This window comes from Mustela lutreola, chromosome 5 (genome assembly GCF_030435805.1).
Source record: "Mustela lutreola isolate mMusLut2 chromosome 5, mMusLut2.pri, whole genome shotgun sequence".
Classification (NCBI taxonomy): domain Eukaryota; kingdom Metazoa; phylum Chordata; class Mammalia; order Carnivora; family Mustelidae; genus Mustela; species Mustela lutreola.
This window is the reverse complement of record NC_081294.1, coordinates 102,033,464-102,061,094: the sequence shown is the minus strand read 5'-3', so window position 1 is coordinate 102,061,094 and position 27,631 is coordinate 102,033,464. Positions and strand designations below refer to the sequence as shown.

Genomic DNA, 27,631 nt, shown 5'->3' with positions numbered 1-27,631 from the left:
TTTTTTTTCCACCTATTTTCAGTGACAGCCTAGCTGGATATAGTATTCTTGGCTGCATATTTTTGTTGTTAAGTGCTCTGCAGTCCTCCGCTCTACCAACTGAGCTATCGAAGGCTCCGCTATTGTTAAGTGCTCTGAATATATCATGCCAGCCCTTCCTGACCTGCCAGGTCTCTGTGAATAGGTCTGCTGCCAATCTAATATTTCTACCATAGTAGGTTACAGACTGTCCTGAACTGCAGGATTTTTGCTTTGTCTCTGAGACTTGTAAGTTTTACTGTTAGATGAAGGAGTGTTGACCTATTTTTATTGATTTTGAGGGAGAGATTCTCTGTGCTTCCTGGATTTTGATGCTTGTTTTCTTCCCCAAATTAGGGAAGTTCTCTGCTTTAACTTGCTCCAATATACCTTCTGCCCCCAACTCTTCTTCTGGGATCCCAATTACTCTAATACTGTTTTGTCTTATGGTATCACTTATCTCTCAAATTCTCCCCTCTTGATCAAGTAGTTCTTTATCTCTCTTTTTCTCAGCTTCTTTATTCTGTATCATTTGATCTTTTGTATCACCAATTCTCTCTTCTGCCTCATTTATCCTAGCAGTAAGAAACTCCATTTTTTATTGTACCTCATTAATAGCTTTTTAAATTTCAACTTGGTTAGGTTTTAGTTCTTTTATTTCTCCAGAAAAGGATTCTCTACTATCTTCTATGCTTTTTTCAAGCCCAGCTAGTAACTTTGTAAACTCTAGTTCTGATGTCTTACTAACAACTGTATTGATTAGGTTCCTAGCAGTCAGTACTGCCTCTTGTTTTTTTTTTTTTTTGAGGTGAGTTTTTTCGATTCGTCATTTTGTCCAGAGAAGAATAGATGAATGAGAGAACAAAATGCTGGAGTGGTTAACAACCACCCCAGGAAAATATACACTAAACAAATCAGAAGAGACACTAAACAAATTGGGAGGAAAAGAAAGGAAGGAAAAAACAAATATATGATCAGGTTAGTGAATAGAACAAAGCCACGCACTTGATTTTGGGTGTATTTTATTCTGTTACGAGAATCTGCCTCCCAGAATTTTAAAGAATGAAAAACTTACATACACAAAAATAAGGGTAAATACAGTGAGGGGATGGGATGGAATATAATTGTAAGATGAAAATCAAAAGTTTTAAAAAAGGAATTGATAAGTTGGTTGAAAAAAGGGAAAAAATAAAGAAAAAAGGGAGAGAACCGTGATCAGGTGGGAGATTAGAACAAAGCCATACACTAGATTTAGGGTATATTTTGGTCTCTTAGAAGATACTGTATCCCAAAATTTCGAAGGAAAACCTATATATCCAAAAATAAGGTTTAATACAATGAAGGGCAGAATAGGACTGTAAAAATGAAAATTAAAGTAGATTTTTTACAAGGTGTTGATAAGATAAAATAGGAAAGAGGAAAAATTTTTAAAAAACAAAAATAAAATTTAAAAAAATTTAACTTTGAAAGACTAAGGAATCATGGGGAAAAAGCCATGAATTCTATTTTCTGTATTCCCCTAGCACTGGTGTTTTGCAGTTCTCGTTCATCATTAAACTTGGTCTTGGCTGCATGTTCTTGCTAGTCTTATGGGAAAGGGGCCTTCTGCAGTGAGTCTCAAATGTCTTTGCCTGAGGTAGAATTGCACCGCCCTGGCCAGGGGCCAGGCTAAGTAATCTGCTTGGGTTTGTTTGGTAGCTTTTGTCCCCTGAATGCTTTCTAGACAGTTTTGGAGAACAAGAATGAAAATGGTGGCCTCCCAGTCTCCGGCCTCAGAGGAGCTGGGAGCTCAGGGCCCACTCCTCAGTGGGCCCTCAGAGAAAAGCAGTCAATCATTCTGGTCTCCCTGGTCTCTGGCCGCGCTCTGTGCTCACTGGTCCTTTGACTGAGCATTTCTGTCTCCGGTGCATGACCCCATTTGGAGTCTCCAAACCTAGCAGATTCCTGTGGCGCACTCCCACGCCACACCTCTTGTTGGAGGAAGTGGGGGAGGGTCTCCCTGGATCTGCCAGTTGTGGTGTCTCTGCTCAAAGCATAGTGGTCTTACTATGCTGCGGGTCACAGTTTATGGCAGCCCTGAGCTGAGAGCCCACTTGGCCCTGTCTTTGCAGCCGGCTTCCCTACTCTGATACCTGGGAGCTTTCCCACACTTAGGCACCCCCAGTCTTTCTGTGACTCCAAGGAGCCTGAGACCACACTGTCCCAGTGAGAATTTCACACTGTCCCAGTGAGAATTTCACCCCCTGCTTAGCCACTGGAGCGATGTCCCTCCATGGAGCAGACTCCTAAAAGTTCTGATTTTGTGTTCTGCTCCTTTCACTTGCCGGTAGCTGGGTGATGGAGGCCCCCCCCCCGCTGTGGTCTGTCTTCCCAAATTCTGCCTTGGATTCATTTCTCCACATGTGGTCACTTTTTTGTTCATAGAATTGTGCTGTTGTTTTCTTCAATCTCCTGTTGAGTTTGGAGGTATTCAGAATGGTTTGATAACTATCTAGCTGAATTCCTGGGACCAGACAAAATTTAGGTCTCCTACTCCTACATCATCTTGGTCCTCCTACAAATATGTTCTTAATTCTTCTCTCACATCCCCAGTTTGTATCCCTGATGCAAGGGCCCAGGTGAGGTGACAGAAGCAATGTTCAAGTTACCTTTTTTTAAATTGTGGTAAAAAAGACATAATGTTACATTTACCATATTAACCATTTCCAAGTGCACATTTGGGTTGTTTTGTGTATATTTATGCTGATGGTAACCAATCTTTAGCACTTTATAATCTTGTATAACACCCACTAAACCCATTAGTAATAACCACCTTTTTCCCCGCTGCCTAGCTTTTGGAAAGTGCCATTCCACTTTTTCTACACCTTTGATACCTCATGTAAGTGGGATCATAGAGTATTTATCTTTTTGCGGCTTATTTAATACTTAGCCACATGTCCTCAAGATTTGTCTCTACAACTCTCTCTCTGACTACTCTATAAATTACACTGTGCTCACCACTAGTGTAGCTACCATCTGACATCAGACAGTGACTGTTATTACAATGTCATCACCTGTGTTCCCTATACTGTTCCTTTTATCATTGTCACTTATTCATCCCATAACTAGAAGTCTCCCTCTCCCCTTTACTCATACACCCATCCCTCCATCTTCCTTCCCTCTGGCAACCGTCCATTCTCATTGTATTTATGGGTCTGCTTCTGCTTTTTGTTTGTTTTATATTTCACTTAGCTTGCTACCCTCTACTTCCATCTGTGTTGTTCATGTGGCAAGATCTCATTATTCTTTGTAGCTGAGTGGTATTTGTGTGTGTGTGTGTGTGTGTGTGTGTGTTTGTGTGTGTTTATCACCTCTTCTTTATCCATTCTTGTAGATGGACTCTTAGATTGCTTCCATATCTTGGCAGTTGTTAATGCTGCAGTGATATTAACCCTTTATCAGGTATATCATTTGCAAATATCTTCTGCCATTCCATAGGATGTCTTTTAGTTTTGTTGTTTCCTTTGCTGCACAGAAACTTATTTCAGTGTAGTCCCAGTAGTTTCTTACTGCTTTTATTTCCCTTTCCTCAGAAGACATATCTAGAACCATGTTGCTAAAACTGATGTAAGAGAAATTTCCTCTTATGTTCTCTTTTAGGATTTTTATGGTTTCAGTTCTCAACATGTAGGTCTTTATTCCATGTAAGATTATTTTTGTGTATGGTGATAGAAAGTGGTTCAGTTTCCTTCTTTGTGTGTGGTTTCCCAGTTTTTCCAACACCATTCATTGAAGAGACTTTTTCCTATTGGATATTCATTTCTCCTTTGTGGAATACTAATTGGCCAGGTATTGTGGGTTTTTTTCTGGGGTTTGTGTTCTAGTCCATTGATCTATGTGTCTATTTTTATGCCAAGTACCATATATATTTTTAAAATTACTGCAGCATTGTAATAAAACTTGAAATCTGGGGGTGACTGGGGGGCTCAGTCAGTTAAGCATCTTCTTTCTGCTCAAGTCTTGATCCTGGATTCCCAGGATCAAGCCCCACATCAGGCTCCCTGCTCAGCAGGGAGTCTGCTTCTCCCTCTCCCCTTCCTACTGCCCTTCCCCCACTTGTGCTCATGCAGGCTCGCTCTCTCTGTCTGTCAAAGAAAGTCTTAAAAAGAAAAAAGAAATCTGGAATTGTGTGATCCCTCCAGTTTTGTTTTTCTTCATCAAGATTGCTTTGGCTGTTTAGGGTCTTTTGTGGTCCCATACAAATATAAAGCTAATTTGTTCTAGTTCTGTGGAAAATGCTGTTGATATTTTGATAGGAACTGCATTAAATATATAAATTGCTTTAGGCGGTTTGGACATTTTATAGGCATGGGATGTCTTTCCATTTCTTTGTATTGTCTTGAATTTTATCAGTGTTTTAGTGTTTTTAGAGTACTGGTCTTTCATGTCTTTGGCTAAGTTTATTCCAAGGTATTTTACTGGTTTTGGTGCAGTTGTGAATGGGATTATTTTCTTGATTTCTGCTTGTTTACTATTAGCATATAGGAATGCAACTTGAACATTGATTTTTTTTATCCTACGATTTTACTCACTTCATTAATCAGTTTGTAGTAGTTTTATAGTAGACTCTTCAGGGTTTTCTGTATATAGTGTCATCTCATCTGCAAATAATGAGAGTTTTACTTCTCCATACCAGTTTGGATACATTTTGTTTTTTTATGTTGTCTGATTCCTGTGACTAGGAGTTCTAGTACTATGTTCAATAAAAGGGGTGATAGTCTCATTCCTGACCTTAGGGGAAAAGCTCCCAAGTTTTTCCACCAAGATGTTGGCTGTGGGTTTTTCATATAAGGCCTTTATTATTTGAGCTATGTTTCCTCTAGACCTACGTTGTTGAGGGTTTTTATAATGAATGGATGCTGTACTTTGTCAAATGCTTTTTCTGCATTTTAGTTTTTATTGTTTATCTTACTGATAAGATGTATCCTGTTGATTGCTTTGTGGATAGTGAGTCACCTGTGCATCCCGGGAATAAATCTGACTTGATTGTGGTATATGATTTTTTTAATATACTGTTGGATTTGGCTTGCTAGTATTTTGTTGAGGATTTTGCATTTATGTTCATGAGAGGTAATGGCCTATAGTTCTCTTTTTTTGGTAGTGTCCTTTACTGATTTTGGTCAGGGTGGCACTGGCTTTGTAGAATAAATAGGAAGTTTTTCTTCCTCTTGTATTTTTTTGGAATAGTTTGAGAAGAATATGTTATGTATTAATTTTCTCAGCATTTGTTGGAGTTTACCTGTCAAGCTATCTAGTCCTAGTTTTTGGTGATTGATTCAATGTCATTGTGGGTATTTGGTCTGTTCCAATTTTCTATTCCTTCCTGCTCTAGTTTTGGGATGTTACTAGGAATCCATCCATTTCTTCTAAGTTGTCCAGTTTGTTGGTGTATAGGTTTTCATAATGTTCTGTAATAGTTGTTCGTGTTTCTGTGGTATTGGTTGTTATTTCTTCTCTTTCATTAGTGATTTTATTTGGGTCCTCTTTTGTTGTTGTTGTTGTATAAATGAGTCTTGCTAGAGGTTTTTCAATTTTGTTGAACTTTTCAGAGAACCAGCTCCTGGTTTCATTGGTCTGTTCTATTGTTTTTTTAGTTTACATATCATTTATTTTTTGCTCTAATCTGTGTTGTTTCCTTCCTTTTGCTGGGTTTGGGTTTTATTTGTTTTTTTTCTAACTCCTTCATGTGTAAGGTTAGGTTGTTTATTTGAGAATTTTCTTGCTTCTTTCTTTTTTAAGATTTTATTTATTTATTTGAGATAGAATGAGAGTGAGAGAGAGAGTGTACGCACAAGCATGGGGAGCAGCAGGCAGAGGGAGAAGCAGACTCCCTGCCAAGCAGGGAATCTGATGCGGGGTTTGATCTCAGAACTTCAGGATCATGACCTGAGCCGAAGGTAGACACTTAACTGACTGAGCCACTCAGGCACCCTGAGATTTTTCTTGCTTGTTAAGGTAGACGTGTATTTTTGAAACTTTATGCTCAGAACCACTTTTGATGCATCCCAAAGATTTTGGGCTTTTATGTTTTCATTTTCATTTGTTTCCATGTAATTTTTTATTTCTTTGATTTCTTGGTTGACCCACTCACTGTTTAGTAGCATGTTATTTAACCTTTATGTATCTGTGGTCTCTCCAGATTTTTTCTTATAGTTAATTTCTAGTTCATAGTATGGTCAGTAAAGATTCATGGTATGACTTTGATTTTTATAATTTGTTGAGACTTGTTTTGTGGCCTAATATGTGATCTTCTCTGAACAGTGTTTTGTGTGCCCTTGCAAAGAATGTATTCTGCTACTTTAGGATGGAATGTTCTGAACATATTTGTTAAATCCATCTGGTCCAGTGTGTCATTCAAAGCCATTGTTTCTTTATTTTCTGTTTGGATGATCTGTTGATGCAAATGGAGTATTACAAACCTCTGTTATTACTGTGTTATTACAAGTTAGTTCCTTTAATTTTGTTGTTAAGGGTTTTATGTATTTTGGATGCTCCCATATTGGGTGCATAAATACTTAGAGTTGTTATATTCTCTTGCTGGCATGTACTCATTATTATATAGTGTTGTTCTTTGTTTCTTGTTAAACATTTTGTTTTAAAGTTTGTTTTGTCTAATACAAGTATTGCTACTCCAGCTATCTTTTGACATCCATTTGCTTGATAAATGTTTCTCCATCTCATCACGTTCAGTCTGCAGATGTCTTTGGGTCTGAAATGAGTTTCTTGTAGGTAGCATTTAGATGGGTCTTGTTTTTTATTCACTGTCATCTGTTTTTTTATTGGAGTGCTTAGTCCATTTACATTCAAAGTAATTATTGGTAGATCAGTGTTTATTGCCATTTTGTTACTTGTTTTGTGGTTTTTGTAGCTTTTTTCTCATCCTTCTTTTCATGGTTTGTTGGCTTTTTTTAGTGATCTACTTGGGTTCCTTACTCTATTCTTTGCATGTGTATTACTGGTTTTTAATTTTAATTTTGGTTACTATATATATATATGGTGTATATATATGTGTATACATATGGTATATATGTATATATGTGTTATATATGGTATATATGTGTGTATATATGTATATATATGGTACACACACACATGGTGTATATATATGGTACATATATATGCATATATATTTAATTTTGGTTACTATATATATGTATATATAACATCTTCTGCATATAGTAGTCTATATTAAGTTGATGATTGCATAAGTGTAAGCCCATTCTTTACTCCTTTCCCCTCCATGTCTTAGGTATATGATGTTATACTTTATATCCTTATATTTTATGAATCTTTTGACTGATTTTTACAGAAATACTTAAATTTTTTTTTTTTTTTTTTACCTTTTATACTTTTATTTATGGTCTTTGCTTTTCACTCAAAGAGTCCCCTTTAATATTTCTTTTAGGGCTGGTTTAATGGTCCTGAGCTCCTTTAATTTTTTTAGGCTGAGAAACTCTTTCTCTCTCCTTCCAAATGATAGCCTTGCTGGGCAGAGTATTCTTGGGTGCAGGATTTTTTTCCTTTTAGCACTTTAAATATAATATGCCACTTTCTGCTGGCCTGCAGAGTTTCTGCTGAAAAAGCCACTGATAGCCTCGTGGGATTTTCTTTGTGGGTAACTGTCTTCTTTTCTCTTGCAGCCTTTAAAATTCTTTATCACTATTTTTTCCATTCTAATTCTCTGTCTTGGTGAGAACCTCCTTGGGTTGAATTTGTTGGGGATCTCTGTGTCTCCTAAATCTGGATCTTTGTTTTTCCTCCTTGAATTTAGGATATTTTCAGCTGTTTTTCCTTCAGATACATTTTTCTGCCCTCCTTTTTCTCCCTTTTTCTTGGATCGCTATAATGCGAATGTTAATACTTGATTGAGTCACTGAGATCTCTAAGTCTATTTTCCTATTACGGTGTATTTGTCTTGGATCTCTTCAGCTTGTTTGCTTTACATTACTTTGTCCTCCAGGTCACTGATATGTTTCTCTGCTTTTTGTAGCCTACTGTTAATATTCTGTAGTATTTTTAATTTCATTTATTAAGTTCTTCATGTCTGGTAATGTTATTTTTTTCTCTCTTTGCTAAGGGTCACACTGATAATGTCCACTTTTTTCTCCAGTTCAGTGAATATCTTTATGATCATTACTTTATTATTTATTTTTTTTAGTTATCATTACTTAAAATTCTTTGTCACGTATACTAATTTCTGTTTCACATAGCTCTCCAGTTGTGGTTTTGTCAAGTTCCTCCTTTGTCTCCTCATTCTTCTTCTTCTTTTGCTTTTGTTTTTTTTTTTTTGTTTACTTCTCTTTGTCTGTTTCTGTGTCTTAGGAAAGTCAGCTATGTCTTCTGCTCTTGAAAGTAGTAGCCTTGGGGCACCTAAGTGGCTCAGTGGGTTAAGCCTCTGCCTTCGGTTCAGGTCATGATCTCAGGGTCCTGGGATCGAGCCCCACATCGGGCTTTCTGCTCAGCAGGGAGCCTGCTTCCGCCTCTCTCTCTCTCTCTGCCTGCCTCTCTGCCTACTTCTGATCTCTCTCTCTCTCTCTGTCAAATAAATAAAAAATTAATCTTTAAAAAAAAAAAAAGAAAGAAAGAAAAGAAAAGAAAGTAGTAGCCTTGTGAAGAGGTTTTGTAGTGTCCTGAGCAGAGTTTCCTATGTGTGTTTCTTGTGTCCTGTTATTGTGCTTTCCCTATCAGTCCCATCTCATGCATAGACTCTGCCTGTTGTGAGCTGTGCTTGCTCTCTGTGGTATTAATGAGACCCGGGCTGCTTTCCCTGAGGGGACGTGACCATAGGAAGGCTCAGAGGTGATGCAGGAGTGTTTGCAAAATTTGTAGGGTTATTAGGAATAGGTCAGATCTCCTAAACTGAGGTGGTAGCCAGTCACACAGCATCTCTTTGCAGCCTAGTGCAAGGCATGTGGTCTGAGGTAGCAACAAGGGGTGCGTAAGTTTGTGTACACGGTGCCTGGGGGCCTATAGCAGCTGGGCAGGGCACACACATGACTTAGCAAAATCTGCACTGAGCAGCTAGACTTGGTCACATCCCCCAAAGTGCAGTGGCCACAGCAGCACAGCGGGCAGAGGTATTGCCTGGGTGGGGCATGCACAGTGTTAACAAAATTTGCCCTGAGCTCAGCACCAGCAGTCTTGGAGTTCATGAGTCCTCAGGCTTGGTGCACTACTAGCAGGTTAGTAGCAAGTGTCTGTGCAGTACTGCATCCAGCAGGTGTCTCTCTATTTATGCAGCCAGTTCCTCTGTTCCCAGGGAAGTTCCTCAGCTTGCTCTGAAATCCATACAAACAGATCTCCTTCCCCTAGTGCAAACTGTTGCTTTTAGGTTGCTTCTTAACTCAGGCTGTTAACTCTTTAAGGGCGGGGACCTGGCTATCAAACACCCTCCTGGCTCCTCTACTGCTGAGTCAGCTGACTGTCAAAGCTCTAGACTCCCAAGTCTGTGGTTATACAAACTCATGGAACTCAACGCTTCTGGTTTTCAAGACTAGATGTTACAGGGATTTACTTTACCTATGTGGACTCCTTGGTGCTTTCCCTTTTGTGCACCATAGCTCCCTTCCTCCTACTGGCGACTCTCCACCACCTTTCTGCCTTTCCTAACCTCTCCAGTGCTGGCTGCTTCTCTGCATTTGGCTATGGAGTTTGTTCTGCCAGTCTTCAGAATGCACTACAGTTTATTGACTCAGATGTGAGTGCTACCTAGTTGTAAATGTGGGACAGAGTGAGGTTAGGGTCTTCCTACTCCGTTGTCTTGCACCCCTCCCCCGCCTAAGACATGTTTTACAAATGGCTTCATTTGGAACTTTTGGTTAGCTCTTTGGTTATTGTCTCATTAATGGTATTTGTTTGCTTGTTTATGTTGCAAATAACAACACTAATTCTATAACACAGATATTTGGAGTTCCTGACAAATATATTTTTCTTGCTATTTCTCCTTCTATTGGTTATGTATATATACACAAATAAACATATACCCACATATACATATACCCACATATACACACGTATACATATACAAACAGTGGGGAACCTGGCTAGCAATTCAGAGATTCAATGCTGACCTAAATAGTGGTAGTATAAGGTCATAATAACCTGTGTTTTTGAATTTTGAATAGTAAATTTAATCAGAATTCAGTGCATAATTCAAGAATTTTAATGCAGAATAATTTGACCTTTTTGGCTGTCAGGATGAACTCTATCCATGACTTTGTACTGTAGAAATTCTACCAAGAGTTCATTTTCATTAGTACAAATAAATGCCCTTTTTGGGAAAAATTTAGTAATGAAAAAGGTTTGGAAAGGAGAATTTAACTTTGGAGGAATTTTTTCTCTACCTTGTTTTATGCAGCTACCATTTACTTAACATTTACTGAGCTAGGTACTTTATATAGTCTCATTTCATTCTTTTAACAACCCCATAGGATTGCCTTTATTAACCTTATTTTACAGACTAGGTTAGGTAACTCGCTTAAAGTTAACAGAATAGTCATGGTAAAGGTGGTACTTAAATCTAGGTCTGTCTGGGCTCATTCATTGCAGTACCCTGCCTCCTGTCCAGGGATCAGGCATGAGGAATGTAAGTAAAGAAGAGATAATGAAAGTTAAACTTGGGGAAAAAAATGAAAGGAATATCAAGTTCAATAAAAATAAAATATTTGAACCAATTCTATCTTAGTTGTTACAGAAAATTATTTGTATGGAAAAATTACTAATTTTGCTGGAAAAGCTTTTTCTAGAACAAAGGCTTATTTAGAGAAAGATTAAGGGCTCTGAATATTAAACAAAATATTTTACAAACAGTGTTGAAGCAAAGTAAGCTGTCGAGTAGAGGGGTCGCCTGGGAGGCTCAGTTGGTTAAGCAAACCACTCTTGATTTCTGCTCAGGTCATGATCTCAGGTTCCTGTGATTGAGCTTCACTCAGTGCAGAGCCTGCTTGGGATTCTCTCTCTCCCTCTGCCTCTCCCCTTACCCCCACTTGCATGTGCACACACTCTTTTTCTAAAAAATAAACTGTCAAGTAAACACCCTATCACAATGAAGTGTGCTTGGTATCAACCTAACTATGTATTCTTTTCTTTGTTAGATGTTGATGATGGAGACACGGTGACAGATTTCATGGCTCAAGAGCGAGAAAGAGGCATTACTATTCAGTCTGCTGCTGTTACATTCGACTGGAAGGGATATAGAGTCAATCTAATTGATACGCCAGGTATGGTACTATTCTAGCACTGCAGAGATGCTGCATCATTGGAGGTTTTAGTTTGTGGATGTGTTTTCTTTTAAATTGTAGTAAAAAGTATATATATATATATATATATATATATATATTATAAAATTTACCATTCTAACCAGGAGTTAAGTATATTTACATTGTTGTGAGATTCTCCAGAAGTACCTCATCTTTCAGAACTGAAACTACATATCTATTATACAACTACTCAACCTTGTGCCCTCCTCCTATCACCAATAACTACCATTCTACCTTGTTTATCTAGGAGATTAACTACTTTAGATACTTCATAGAAGTAGAATCCTAACGTATTTGTCCTTTTGTGACTGGCTTATTTTGCTTAGCATAAAGTCCTTCAGACTTCATCTATATTGTAATAATGTGACAAGATTTCCTTCATTTTTAAGGCTGTAAAATATTCCATTGTACATATATGGCATATTTTGTATATATGCAGAACTTTATATGCCATTCATCCATTGATGGCCATTTGAGTTGTTTCCACCTCTTGGCTACTGTGAAGAGTGTTGCTATGAACATGGCCTGCAGATATGTCTTGACTCTTCTTTCAGTTCTTGTGAATATATACCCAAAAGTAGGTATATGCTGGCTATGCTGGCTCCTTTTTTTTTTAAAAGGATTGTTATGTTTCTTATCTTTTTCTTAGGTCATGTGGACTTTACGTTGGAGGTTGAGCGCTGCCTTAGAGTGTTGGATGGTGCAGTAGCTGTGTTTGATGCCTCTGCTGGTGTAGAGGTAAAAATACTGCCACAGTGAACAAGCTACAATAGCACAATTTTTTTTTTTAAGTAGAATGTATCACCTTTAGTTACCTATAACCATATATAAATTCATATAAGTCAAATTATGAAAGGAAATTAGATTTGATATTGCTGTGTGATCTATATGTGATACCAGATATTTCATTGTAAAAGGAAAGTAGTTTGCTTTTCTGTAGGAAATATGGAAGTTGGTGTTTGAGAACTATGAAGGCCTTGAGATTCTACCTTACTTTCAAGCTAACTGGTTAGTCTGCCACAGCTTTATGGCATGCTGGCAGAAGACACAAGACTCTTGAGTCAGGGACAAAGAACTTTATAGTCACAGAAACAGCAAAAGCCAGGGTGTTAGTATTATCTTGCGTTGTTTCCTCAAGACCCAGTTCTCACAGGACAACCTAAAGGGAGGCAGGTGACAGCTGCCCATGCAGGGGTACCATCTGCTGCTTAGAAAACGCATATGTTTTATAATGGCCAGTAGACATGCTTGCTGTTTGCTCTGAAGAGAGTTACTATCTTTCAGGGTTATAGGCAAACCTACCTACCTTTTGATCCAGAGGGAGACACTGTCTCTGTCTTTCCAAGCTGATGATTATATCAGCATCTTTGAAAACATAGTCCAGAACAAATGCAGTCACTGCCTCTCCTAACAAAATATGTAGAGAGGTAAAGGACCCATGAGGAATTATCTTCCAACAGCTAATATATATTGAATTCTTGAATAAATCTTTTTTTTTTTTTAAGATTTATTTATTTATTTGACAGACAGAGATCACAAGTAGGCAGAGAGGCAGGCAGAGAGAGAGGAGGACCAGGCTCTCTGCTGAGCAGAGAGCCCGTCGCGGGGCTCGATCCCAGGACTCTGATATCATGACCCGAGCTGAAGGCAGAGGCTTTAACCCACTGAGCCACCCAGGTGCCCCTGAATTCTTGAATAAATTTTAAAAATGGATTTATAATAAATTATAGTTATGCATTCTTTAATTGATATCCCCATTTGTCTTATAATCTCAAGATGGGCTGTATTGAATAAAGAATCATCTTCAGTTCTTCTAATCTTAAAATTTTACTAAAAGTGATACCTTAATTAAGTGATCAAAATTAACATGCTTCAAATGGTACAAATGACAGCATGGGCTTCCTGATATGATGCATTAAGAAAGACACAACATTATCAATGTTTTATTCCTGACAGAATGTTTGGCCCCAATCTAATAATGAGAAGACAGTCAGATGAATGTAATTTGAAAGACATACTGCAAAACAACTGCCTGGGGCTTTCAGAAGTTGAAAAAAAAATGTAAATGTAAGGGAAATGAGTGATTACAAGTAAAAAATTGAGGTACTATTTTAGTTTAAACAATTCCAAAGATACAAGAAAATTTAATATGATCTTCAGGGTTCTGGATCTAAAAACAGTTACAAAGAACATCTTCAGGAAAAACAGAAAAAATACATATATATATATTTTTGAAAAACAGAAAATTTTTAATACAGACTATATTAGGAAAAAGTATGTGTCAGCTTAAATTTTTCTGAATGATGATTGAAAATAGTTATGTAGGAAAATGTTTGTATGTTTAGGAAATACAGGCTGAAGTATTTAGGGTTGAAGTGTCATGATATGTACATCTTGCTCTAGTGCTTCATATTCTACCCACACATAAACATATGTTGTTAGTTTGCGTACTTTGACGAGTAGATGCCAAGATGGGAGAAATGCCTGTGAAGAACAGAGAAGAAAAGAGAGCAGTGGGAGAGTACAGTTAAACCACAGGGTAGGTCTGATAACTATCAGGGAGAGGGTAAAAGAAGGAGGATTGGGTAGGAAGAGTCTCAGACTACAGCATAGTTCTGAAAGAGGTTCAACGAAGCTGATGGGGGAGTCCAAATTCACCTGTTGGAGAAGTTCCACAGGTCTTAGAAGAACAACCTACATTAGTATTCCTGCTGTATTCAGCCATTAGCTTGGCCTTGAGAGACTATGGTGGTAGACAAGACGAACAGTAGTTGGGGCTGTCAGTTAATTATTCTCTAAATAGTAGATCCCAATGGCACGTTTGCAGAGCCACACGTATAATGTGTGCATATGCACATGTTGAAGAAAAAAAGGCAAGTGTGGCAAAGTGTTCATATTTGGTGAATCTAGGTGAAGGGTACATAGATTTTCATTGTACTATTCGTCAGCCTTTTTTGTTTTTTAATAGATTCGAGATTTTTCTGAATGACAAGTTGTTGGGGGAGGATAACATATATATATATATAATTTGTTACATTAGATAAGATATTGCATGAATGTTAAGTTTCCAGAGTGCATTAAACACTATTGATAATGCAGGAAAATAACATTGTTTTAGGAAGTATGTGCTGAAATTTTCACAGTACATGTGTATGATCAAGGACTTACATCCAGAATATCTAAGGAACTACAAATCAATAATAAAAACTAACAACCCAGTAAAAAAGTGCACGAAGGACTTGAGTGGATACTTCACTAAGATATATGAATGGCCCAATGAGCACATGAAAAGATGGCCAGTCTCACTGGTTATCAGGGAAATGCAGATTAAAATTACAAAGAGAGACTGTTTCATACCCACAAGAATGGCTAAAGAAGAATGATGGAAATATTGTTTGTGAATGTGGAGCAACTATTTGAACAAGACTTATTTATAGCAGCTAAATTCATAATAGACCTAAACTAGAAATAATTGAAGTGTTCATCCACAGGTGGGTAGAAAAGCCAGCTGGCACATTTATACAAAGGAGCTTAGCAAAAGAAAGAAAGAGAGCGAGAGGAAGGGACGGAGGGAGGAGAGGAAGAACCAGTATACCTAACAACACGAATGAATGTCAGAAATTTTACACTGAGTGAAAGAAGCCATGCTATTAATATGAGATTCAAAAATAAGCAGAATGAATCTTTGGTGACAGATATGAGAACAGGTTTTTTTGGAGGATGGGGGATATATGCAAGTGTATGTACTTATCAGACTCACTGTACACTTGAGTGTTTTTTATTCTATATAAATTTTACTTAATAGAATTATAAAGTGGCTTCTGTTTTAGGTAATGCCATTACATTAGACTTTTTATGTTCTTCTTCAGGGCTTCGGAACTCCAGTAGGCACAGATACTATAACAGAGTGGAACTATTGAAATATGTATAAAAAGTAGAATTAAAAGAAATCAAATAGAAAAGCACATGAGAATTGCTACTTAGAAATACAGCTGCTGGCTTTTTTTTCTCCTTTTAATCATTTTTTCATTTTACATCAGCATCTAAATATTCATAATAAAAATTTTTATCACAGTAGCATTTCGATAGTGCAGTCCTGTTTGGTTTTTTAACATCACAATAACTATATGAATTAAGGCCAAAGTCCATATTTCACAGGTCACCAAACTTAGGAGTTCAGTATTGTGTAAACTCTATTAGGTAAAGTGAAACTTGACAAAAAGTTACATCTTCTAATTCTTTCTCTTTTTAAAACTTTTTTTTTTAGAGATTTTATTTATTTGAAAGAAAGCAAGAGGGGCGACTGGGTGGCTCAGTGGGTTAAGCCTCTGCCTTCAGCTCAGGTCATGATCCCAGGGTCCTGGATTGAGCCCCGAATCGGGCTCTCTGCTCAGCCTGCTCTCTCTCCCTGCCTTTCTGCCTACTTGTGATCTCTGTCAAATAAATAAATAAAATCTTAAAAAAAAAAAAAAGAGAGAACATGAGCGGGGTGAAGGGCAGAGGAAGAGGGAGAAGGAGGCTCCACACTGAGGTGGGAGCCTGATGTGGGGCTTGATCCCAGGACTCTAGGATCGTGACCTGAGCCGAAGGCAGATGCTTAACCATCTGAGCCACTCAGGTGTCCCACGTCTTCTAATTCTTGATGAAGTCTTTTTTTAAATTTAATTTTATTTTATTTATGTGAGAGAGAGAGAGAGAGAGAATGAGAGAGAGTATGAGAAGAGGAGAGGATCAGAGGGAGAAGCAGACTCCCTGCTGAACAGGGAGCCCAATGTGGAACTCCAGGATCATGACCAAAGGCAGTTGCCCAAACAACTGAGCCACCCAGGTGCCCCAGTGAAGTCTTTTTTACATGACTCTCAGTTACCTTCCAGGTGTTTGTTCTCTTTGTGTGGCAACGTAAATCACCCAAAGTAGTAGTCTCAGTTTGAAGCACACTGTTCATCACCCTTCATTACGTCTTAACTCTGTTAACCTACTAGCAGAAAAGTGACTCTGGAAGTGTCAATGCAGCAGTGCTAATTCTGTGCTAGAACAGGGCCCAATTCCATTATAATAGCTTCTTAGATCTGTTTGTTCTGTATGTAGTAACATAGTTATTTTTGTTTAATATGAGTTTTTTTTTTCCCTTTGTCTTTGCCTTAGGCACAAACTCTCACAGTATGGAGGCAAGCTGATAAACACAAGATACCTCGAATCTGCTTTTTAAACAAAATGGACAAAACTGGAGCAAGGTATTTTTAAGTTTTTTTTTTTTTTTTCACATGTTAAAGTAGAAATACAGTTTGAGATTTTAATGGACTATAACTTAAATTTACAAACAACTGTTCCCCATAGAGTATAAATATTCTATGGAATCTCAATTCAGTCCCATTAAAAAATTTCTCTTTTTTCCCTCCATTAAAAGGTTTCATAGCAGGTAGTTCATAGGTTGAATAACAATGTGGGATTAATAGAGAAGTGATAGGTGTTGAATCATCATGATTCTAATGCAGAGAGGCTATATTCTGTTTTCTAGAATCCTGACAGAGTGATGTCTGAATGATTCCACTGGTTCTGTCTAGAGCAGTGTGAAATAATCCCTGTATTGCTAAAGACTGTGGTGCTCCCCATCATTACTAACGGTAGAAGGTAGATGATTGTTTTCTGTCCCCTGATTTTCTTTAGCTACTGGCTAATATGCTCTCACTAAAAGGGAACTGGGAGAGAATGTAGATGTTTTAAGACCTGCATAGAGGGAAAAAAAGTTAATACTAAGATGTGGTGGTAATGCTCAAAGACTCACAGAATGATAATCCAAAATAAATACATGGATTTGAGAACAAAATTCAGAGAATCAAGAATATAAAGGATTTTGGGGTAATGTGATAGAGAGATCCTGGTATGTGGTGTGAGAATGACAAAAACAAAACCTAAACTGTCCCTCTCCTAAAACCACACAGTATTATTTCTGTTTATGTAATTTTCTGCAGTAATTCTAAAGCTGATAACAGGATACTAAGAATGCGTGTGATAAAGATACAGAAAAATTAAGGCTGCCTTTTGGGGAAGAGTGGGAATTATGTGTAATAGCAAATATAATTGATAGAAGAAAGAATCCTTGACTCATAATCACAAAGCATGCATTTTAATCTCATAACTGTAATTTATTATCAGTGACCTTGATCAGTTTATCTAATCTTAATTTCAAACTGTAGGTAAGTGAAGTTTATAATAATACCCTAGATACCTGTGCAGCAGATTATGGTAGATAGTCCAGCACTGTTATCTGAAATTGACATTGAAAGTTTAAATCTTTTTTTTTTTTTTTTTTTTAAAGATTTTATTTATTTAGTTGACAGAGAGAGATCACAAGTAGGCAGAGAGGCAGGCAGAGAGAGGGAGGGGGGGGAAGCAGGCCCCCTGCTGAGCAGAGAGCCCGATGCGGGACTCGATCCCAGGACCCTGAGATCATGACCTGAGCCAAAGGCAGTGGCTTAACCCACTGAGCCACCCAGGCGCCCGACATTGAAAGTTTAATCAACATATTGTCCTAAGGAAAACTGTTAAATGGTGAACATTGGAGACAGTAAAAAGGGATGTAATTTTAATTCTTAAACCTGTTTTAAGAATCTTAACATTTTTAACTCTAGCTATTTTGCTTTCTGCAGTTTTAAATATGCAGTTGAAAGCATCAGAGAGAAATTGAAGGCAAAGCCTTTGCTTCTACAGGTTGGTTGATACTTGGTTGATTAATAGCAACAACTCCAGGGAACCTGGGTGGTTTAGTCAGTGCGACTCTTGATGTTGGGTCGGGTCGTGATCTTAGGGTTGTGGGATTGTGGGGGACCCTGCTGAAGATTCTCTCCCTCTCCTTCTACCCCTTGCTCTGTGCTGGCATATGCCTGTGTTCACTTGCTCTATTTCTAGCTCTGTTTAAAAAAAAAAAAGGCAACAACTTCAGATTTCCTCATCAGTTTATTTTATTTTATTTTATTTTATTTTTTTTTTTTTTAAATTTTTTTTTTTTTAAAGATTTTATTTATCAGAGAGAGAGAGAGAGCAAGCACAGGCAGACAGAATGGCAGGCAGAGGCAGAGGGAGAAGCAGGCTCCCTGCGGAGCAAGGAGCCCGATGTGGGACTCGATCCCAAGACGCTGGGATCATGACCTGAGCCGAAGGCAGCTGCTTAACCAACTGAGCCACCCAGGCGTCCCATATTTTATTGTGACTTGTATTTTTCTAAAACTATCTCAAATCTTTTTTGAAAAAGTTGGCATATAAATATAAATACAGACTGTGGTAATAATGATAATATACATTTGGGGGAAAGTAGGGGAAGATAAACTTTATCACCAAATCGATTGTAACTGAGTGGTCATGTAACAAAGTTAATTTCACTCTGACTTGAAGTTACCACTTGGTGAAGGCAAAGCTTTCAAAGGAGTTGTGGATGTTGTAAGTAAAGAAAAACTTCTTTGGAATCGTCCATCAGAGGATGGAAAAGACTTTGAGAGGAAATCCCTTTTGGAAACGAGTGATGCTGAGTTGCTGAAGGAGACAACTGAAGCAAGGAATGACTTAATTGAACAGGTAAACTAAATACTTGGAGTTTACATTTGCATAAGTATTTAGAAACTTTAAAAATATTTTATATATTACGAAATTTTTATAAAATTACATATGGAATATGTAAAGTATAATAAATAATAGAATGAACACTAATGTTTGCATCACTCACATTAAGAACTAGAATATTAGCAAATGTCTTGAATCTGTGTGCCATTTACTGTTTACATCTCTCTTTTCCACTGATCATTTACACCTCCCACCACCATTATCCTGACTGTAGTGTTTTTCTTGCATTTGCTTTGCTTTATAGTTTGTTGCAAATGTATGGATTCATGAAGGACTTCATTTCCCATGTTTTTGCACTTTACCTAAATGGAATGATAATTGTATTTTATAACATTTTATTGCAGATTCATCCTGTTACGTGTGGTTATGCTTCATTTTTAGTATTTCAGTATTATACCACGATTTATTGTCTCTTTTTCTGTGGATGCACTTTGAGGTTTTAATCTTTTTTGTTGTTAGGAACAGTGTTGATGTGAACATCTTTGTTTGTATCTCCTTGTGTGTATGTGTAAGAATTTGTTTAGGGTTACACTTGGAAATGAAATTGCTGGGTCAAAGGATATGTCCATCTTTTACTGATCAAATGACACATTAACTTAGAAATTTTAAAACCATTAATTTTATAGTTAAAAGAGAACTCTGGACCTCTTCCACCGTCAAAGTTGGTGGTTTTTTTTTTTTTTTTTAAGATTTTATTTATGAGAGAGAGAGAAAGAAACAGAGAGAGAGTGAGTCTGAGGAGGGGGAGGGGGCAGAAGGGAGAGGGAGAAGCAGACTTCCTGCTGAGCAGGTTATCTGTCTTGGGTCCTGATCCCAGGACCCTGGGATCATGACTTGAGCCAAAGGCAAATGCTTAACGAACTGAGCCACCCAGGCATCCCCACCCCCAAACTTTTAATGGAAAATAGTAAGATCGTTAATATTTATAATACTTACATAGTACTGTTCATATATAGACTAATAAGTAATGCCTTAAATAACCTCTGAATCTTATGGTAGAGAAAAACATTTGCTTCCAAACCCTTTGACTTTTTTTCTTCTAAATTAAACTATTCAAAATAGATCCTCTCATCATTAATTTTTTTCATTCATCTTTGAATTTATTTTTGAAGTAATTATTTCCCGTTATATCACATACTAATCTTTTTTTTTTTTTTAATTTGACAGAGAGAGACACAGCGAGAGAGGGAATATAAGCAGGGGGAATAAGGAGAGGGAGAAACAGGCTTCCCGCTGAGCAGGGAGCCTGATATGGGGCTCGATCCAGGATGCTGGGATCATGACCTGAGCTGAAGGCAGAGGCTTAACCCACTGAGCCACCAGACGCCCCCATACCAATCATCTTTATCATTACCAGAATGTTGATGATTATTTTTATTATTGGGTAACAGTTACTGAGGACCTACAATGATCTGGTTTAAGTGCTTTACGTATATTATTTGATCATCACAACTTATATTATCCTTGTATCCTTGTTTCACTAGGGGGGAAACAACAGCTTAGAATTCTTTTTTTTTTTTTTTTAAGATTTTATTTATTTGTTTGACAGAGATCACATGCAGGCAGAGAGGGAAGCAGAGAGGGAGGGGGCGGGGGAAGCAGGCTCCCCGCTGAGCAGAGAACCTGACTCGGGGCTCCATCCCGGAACCCTGGGATCATGACCTGAGCCGAAGGCAGAGGCTTTAACCCACTGAGCCACCCAGTCGCCCTGAAGCTTAGAATTCTTAAATAAGTTGTTACATAGCTAATAAGTAGTAGAGCTGGAATCTGAACCCAGGTCTGTCTTCATTTGGAGGTAGAGCTCTTAACCACTTCACTATACCGCTTCTCTAATTTGGGAGGCCCTAAGCAGAATATAAGTGGAATTGACATTTATTAATCAATAATTGGGTAAATATTTGGTTCCCCTTTGAGCTTTTTAGGTTGTCTTATGCATGTCTTAGGACATAATGGTCTATAATGAAAATTAAGAAAATTTGAGACTATATGTATAAAATATTAAGTGCCAATTACAAAGAATATATATATTTATAAGGAATATATATAATTATAAGGAATATTCCTCAAGGAATATATATTCCTTGTAATTAACAGTTTATTATTTTGTCCAGATGGTCTCACATTTTCTTTATTTTCATTAGAGAATAAGATCACATCATACCCGTTAGGATAACTACTATCAAACAAAACCCCACAACACCCCCTCCCCGCCGCCAACCAAAAAACAAGTATTGACAGAGATGTGGAGAAACTGCAACCATTGTATACTATTGGTAGGAATGAAAATGATGCAGCCACTATGGGAAACAGTGTGGTGGTTCCTCAGAAAACTGAAAATAGAATTACCATATCATCTAGCAATTCTGCTTCTGGATGTATATCCAAAAGAACTGAAAGCAGGGTATTGAGAGATAATTGCATATCCTTATTCTAGCAGCATTATCCATAATGGCCGAAAGGTGGGAGTTACCCAAGTGTTCATCTATAAGATAAGTAATATGGTGTATACATACAACTGAGCCTTAAAAAGGAAGGACATCTGACACATGCTACAATGTGGATGAAACTTGAGGACATGCTAATTGAAATAAGCCAGTCACAAAAACAAATACTTTACTGATTCCACTTACATGAGGTATTTAGAGTAGTCACGTTTGTAGGGATAGAATCATAGTTGCCAAAGGCTGAGAGAGTGGAGAGTGAGGAGGTTTGTTCCATGGTATAGATTTTTGGTTTTGTGAGATTGGGAAAGTTCTGGAGATTAGTTTTACAACAGTATGAAAATACTTAACACTACCCAGTTGTTCAGTTAGAAATGGTAAAGATGGTAAATGTTATGTTTATGTTATATTTTATCACAATTAAATTTGTTTTAAAAGATTTTATTTATTTATTTGACAGAGAGAGATCACAAGTAGGCATAGAGGCAGGCAGAGAGAGAGAGAGAGGGAAGCAGGCTCCCTGCCGAGCAGAGAGCCCGATGCGGGACTCGATCCCAGGACCCTGAGATCATGACCTGAGCCGAAGGCAGCGGCTTAACCCACTGAGCCACCCAGGCGCCCCACAATTAAATTTTTTTAAGAGAATAAGATTAGTGTGGACTAGAATCAACTTCCTGTGTTCTGAGGTGAATAGTGATCATTACACTTACTGTGTACTTACTGTATGTCCTAGAAGCATGTTTTTTTTTTTTTTTTAAATATTTTATTTGACAGATCACAAGTAGGCAGAGAGGCAGGCAGAGAGAGAGGAAGAAGCAGGCTCTCCACAGAGCAAAGAGCCCGATGTGGGGCTCGATCCCAGGACCCTGGGATCGACCTGAGCCGAAGGCAGAGGCTTGACCCACTGAGCCACCCAGGTGCCCCTAGAAGCATGTTTTGAATTGGTTATTTAATCCTCCCCGTGTGAAGTAGGTAATATTATTATCTCCATGAGTAACCAAGGTAAAAGAGGTGATGTAACTTGACCTAAAATTTTGAACAAGTTAGTTAGTAGTGGAGCAATTTCCAGGCAGTTTGGCTCCAGAAGATGGAGTCATATATACTTCTTTTCAGAGGAATGGTTAGGTATGTTTCTATAATAGTTAGCGGGTAGGAGTGTATTTTTCTTCCCAGGTTGGTTGGAATGTTTTGCTCTGTTGTACTGTCATAAACTTTTGAAACTTTTAAAAAACATTTTTATTTATTTATTTATTAGCGAGAGATCATGAGTGGGGGTAGGGGAAAGAGGGAGAAGCAGACTCCCCATTCAGCAGGGAGCTCGACTTGGGACTCGATCCCAGGACCGTGGGATCATGACCTGAGCCGAAGGAGACACTTAACCAATTGAGCCACCCAGGTGCCCGCTTTTGAAATATTTGTTAAATTTATTGTCAGCTGAATTGTTTCATACAGGCAGATGATTAAGAAAAGAATGTGAATTAGATAATTGCATTTTTATTGCTGAAGTGATAACTTTGACCCCCAACTTAAATCTGTTCCCTCAGTGCAGGATTACTGTAAGATGAGTTACTTTAGTTGGAGTGTCTTAGGAGATCTGGTAAACATTCATAATGTTAAAGGAATACCAAGGGAAGCTTTTTTTTTTTATGAACTAAGACTTACAAATTTATCTGAAAATAGTAATCCCTTATATATATTGTCAGTGGCTCTAAATTGTGTATCTTACTTCTTTTGAGCACTCTGAGTAGATAGCACTTCATTGAGATACTTTATCTGGCTATTGCTTCCCATGACTATAAGAACTCATAATTGCCAATCTTCAGTTTTCAATCCCTTTTCCTTTCCTTTGAAAGAAACACTATCTCTTGAGAAGATGTGGAGAGTTCCTTGAACTGAATAAGATAGATCATGTAGCTGTCTTGAAACATCTGAATAATGTACATTTATGGTATTTGGACTTAATAGCCGTGATAATAAAAGCAAGTTATAGAACTAAAATCTTTCTTTATAGATTGCAGATTTGGATGATGAATTTGCTGACTTGGTTTTAGGAGAATTCAGTGAAAATTTTGATTTGCTTCCAACTGAAAAGGTAAATTTTATTATTCACTTACTTTGATAAAGTTTTATTAATTGGATATGGTTTGATTTTTCTGTCTCCGGTGTTATATTTTTTTCAACTTTGCATAGCATTAGAAAAGGCTGACTTAATTGGGAGAACAGTAGGGTAAAGTCACTATTAATACAAGTACTTAAATAATGGTATTGATTTACTGTTGTCTCAATGGGCTTTGTAAAATCAGAGATTGTATCCTTTTTACTGCTTTGAATCAGCATAAGTTAATTATTCCTTCTTTGCAGCATTTTCATTGTGATCATTTTTCTCAGCAGTTTAGGGAAATTATATATAGAAATTTTGTATTGAAAATTTATTGGTTTTGTAGACTGCTGCAATGATTATTTTTCTCACATTTTTTCTGAATGTGATTTAATTTTTCTCAGAAGCTCATTATAGGTGTTTATTTTTTTGTTTTCCTTTCAAATACATTAAGCCAGAGAATAGGCATGTTTTAAATGGTGATAGTAATTGAATTAGGACAGATTTCTTCAAAGCATTTCCATTATTTTCTACCAGAGACCTTCTCCCATCTTTAGTTTTCTTTATGAAACAAGAGTTACCAAGTAAAGCTGTTTTTTTGTTTATTTGTTTTTAAGTAAGCTCTATGCCCAACGTAGGGCTTGAATTTAGGAACCTGAGGTCAGGAGTTGAATGCTCCACCAGTTGAGCCAGCCAGGAGCCTGCCCCCTGCCACCCCAAGTAAAGTGTTTTTAGATGGAAGTATGTATAATGGGATCCAGAATGAGCCCAGCAAATTTACCTAGTTATTTTTCACAAAAAAAGTAGGAAAAATACGAGTCTCTAGATTAATTTGGGGTTGGATTAATTTGGAAACCTTTGGGGTTAGAAATGGAAAAAGGTATTTTTATTTTGAGTGAAATGTCCTTATTACTGAAAATTTTTGTTTAACATTTGAAAGTTAGATGTGATGTTTATTGTGCCTTATAATCACATGATTTCTGTTTTCAAAGAGCTTATAATCTGAGTTAAAATTGACCCATCATGTCTTTTTCAGTAGCTTACAAGCACATCCAACCTTTTCCTGGCTTTTGAGTTCTTTCAAATTTGATTTCTACTTTGATTTCTGATTTTCTTTGGATTTGATTTGATGTGGGTCTAATTTCTTTGAAAAATTATAATTTATATTTATGTTTTTAATTTCTGGTCAGTTCCTCTGTTAAGGTTAAATTAGAAGTATATTCATTTATTCAAGACTTATTTTTATAGTCTTTTTTTTTTAAAGATTTTATTTATTTATTTGACAAAGATCACAAGTAGGCAGAGAGGCAGGCAGAGAGAGAGGAGGAAGCAGGCTCCCTGCTGAGCCGAGAGCCCGATGTGGGGCTCGATCCCAGGATTCTGAGATCATGACCCGAGCCGAAGGCAGAGGCCTAACCCACTAAGCCACCCAGGTGCCCCAAGACTTATTTTTAAGATACCTAATTTTAAGGACATTTCAAGTTTCTGGGGATTCAGCAGTGTTTTTATGGGATTTGTTATAATGCTTATATGGATTTTGTATTCTGGTGGGCTGAGAGACAGACAATAAACCATTAAATATATATGCAAGATACTAAGTAGTGATTAATGTTATTTAAAAAAAAAAAAAAAAAGAATAAGAAGGCCTTAAAAAATGATGGCCAGGAAGAAGTTGCTATGGCTGAGGTTGAAGAGGTTGCTGCCTGTGTTCTCCTCAAGGATTTTGATGGATTCCTTTCTCACATTGAGGTCCTTCATCCATTTTGAGTCTGTTTTCGTGTGTGATGTAAGGAAATGGTCCAATTTCATTTTTCTGCATGTGGCTGTCAGATTTTCCCAACACCATTTATTGAAGAGGCTGTCTTTTTTCCATTGGACATTCTTTCCTGCTTTGTTGAAGATTAGTTGACCATAGAGTTGAGGGTCTCTTTCTGGGCTCTCTATTCTGTTCCATTGATCTATGTGTCTGTTTTTGTGCCAGTAGCATACTGTCTTGATGATGACAGCTTTGTAATAGAGCTTGAAGTCTGGAATCGTGATGCCACCTACTTTGGTTTTATTTTTCAATATTCCTTTGGCTATTTGAGGTCTTTTCTGGTTCCATATAAATTTTAGGATTCTTTGTTCCATTTCTTTGAAAAAAATGGGTGGGATTTTGATAGGGTTTGCATTAAATGTGTAGATTGCTTTAGGTAGCATAGACATTTTCACAATATTTGTTCTTCCAATCTAGGAGCATGGAACATTTTTCCATTTCTTTGTGTCTTCCTCAGTTTCTTTCATGAGTACTTTATAGTTTTCTGAGTATAGATTCTTAGCCTCTTTGGTTAGGTTTATTGCTAGGTATCTTATAGTTTTGGGTGTAATTGTAAATGGGATTGACTCCTTAATTTCTCTTTCTTCTGTCTTGTTGTTGGTGTAGAGAAATGCAACTGATTTCTGTGCATTGATTTTATATCCTAACACTTTACTAAATTCCTGTACAAGTTCTAGCAGTTTTGGAGTGGAGTCTTTTGGGTTTTCCACATATAGTTTCATATTATCTGCAAAGAATGATAGTTTGACATCGCCAAAGGCAAGGGAAGCAAGGGCAAAAATGAACTATTGGGATTTCATCAAGATCAAAAGCTTTTGCACAGCAAAGGAAACAGTCAACAAAACCAAAAGACAACTGACAGAATGGGAGAACATATTTGCAAACGACATATCAGATAAAGGACTAGTGTCCAAAATCTGTAAAGAACTTAGCAAACTCAACACCCAAAGAACAAATAATCCAATCAAGAAATGGGCAGAGGACATGAGCAGACATTTCTGCAAAGAAGACATCCAGATGGCCAACAGATACATGAAAAAGTACTCCACATCACTTGGCATCAGGGAAATACAAATCAAAACCACAATGAGATACCACTTCACACCAGTCAGAATGGCTAAAATTAACAAGTCAGGAAATGACAGATGCTGGCGAGGATGCGGAGAAAGGGGAACCCTCCTACACTGTTGGTGGGAGTGAAAGCTGGTGCAACCACTCTGGAAAACAGCATGGAGATTCCTCAAAAAGTTGAAAATAGAACTACGCTATGACCCAGCGATTGCCCTACTGGGTATTTACCCTAAAGATACAAACGTAGTGATCCGAAGGGGCACGTGCACCCGAATGTTTATTTTTTTTATTTTTTATTTTTTTAAAGATTTTTATTTATTTGTTAGAGATACAGAGCGCAAGCACAGGCAGACAGAGTGGCAGGCTCAGTCAGAGGGAGAAGCAGGCTCCCTGCCGAGCAAGGAGCCCGATGTGGGACTCGATCCCAGGACGCTGGGATCATGACCTGAGCCGAAGGCAGCCCCTCAACCAACTGAGCCACCCAGGCGTCCCACACCCGAATGTTTATAGCAGCAATGTCTACAATAGCCAAACTATGGAAAGAACCTAGATGCCCATCAACAGATAAATGGATAAAGATGTGGTATATATACACAATGGAATACTATGCAGCCATCAAAAGAAATGAAATCTTGCCATTTGCGACGATGGGGATGGAACTAGAGGGTATCATAAGTCAATCAGAGAAAGACCACTATCATACGATCTCCCTGATATGAGGAAGTGGAGATGCAACATGGGGGGTTTAGGGGGTAGGAGAAGAATAAATGAAACAAGATGGGATTGGGAGGGAGACAAACCATAAGTGACTCTTAATCTCACCAAACAAACTGAGGGTTGCTGGGGGAAGGGGGGTCTGGAAAGGGTGGTGGGGTTATGGACATTGGGGAGGGTATGTGCTATGGTGAGTGCTGTGAAGTGTGTAAACCTGGCGATTCACAGACCTGTACCCCTGGGGATAAAAACACATTATATGTTTATAAAAAAAACAAAAATTTAAAAAAAAAAATGGTGGCCAGTATACTGCACACGGAGTACTTAATATCTCTGCTTTATAGCTACAGGCTGCAATACACAGAGTAACACTGGCTCAGACAGCAGTTCCTGTGCTTTGTGGAAGTGCCCTGAAAAACAAAGGGGTTCAGCCCTTGTTAGATGCTATTACTATGTACTTGCCTTCACCTGAAGAGCGCAAGTATGAATTTCTGTGAGTATGCAAGTAATAAATTAAAATCTTACAGCCTTGAGAAAACAGGCAGAGAGGTCTTGTTTC

The 27,631-nt window shown here is 37.7% G+C and overlaps 1 protein-coding gene across 9 annotated transcripts in view; it reads left to right on the top strand.

The window, feature by feature from the left end:
• Window positions 1-27,631, top strand: part of GFM2 (GTP dependent ribosome recycling factor mitochondrial 2) — a 79,996-nt gene that overhangs the window by 16,720 nt on the left and 35,645 nt on the right. For all 9 annotated transcript variants that reach the window (XR_009354013.1, XR_009354012.1, XR_009354011.1 and 6 more), the window contains 7 exons: window positions 11,151-11,276; window positions 11,965-12,053; window positions 16,461-16,549; window positions 17,966-18,026; window positions 18,708-18,887; window positions 23,385-23,465; window positions 27,417-27,565. Coding sequence is in view for 4 of the 9 variants with exons in the window: in XM_059175242.1 (XP_059031225.1) it covers window positions 11,151-11,276; window positions 11,965-12,053; window positions 16,461-16,549; window positions 17,966-18,026; window positions 18,708-18,887; window positions 23,385-23,465; window positions 27,417-27,565 (775 nt within the window). In the remaining 5 variants the exon portion in view is untranslated. The remainder of the gene's footprint in view (window positions 1-11,150; window positions 11,277-11,964; window positions 12,054-16,460; window positions 16,550-17,965; window positions 18,027-18,707; window positions 18,888-23,384; window positions 23,466-27,416; window positions 27,566-27,631) is intronic.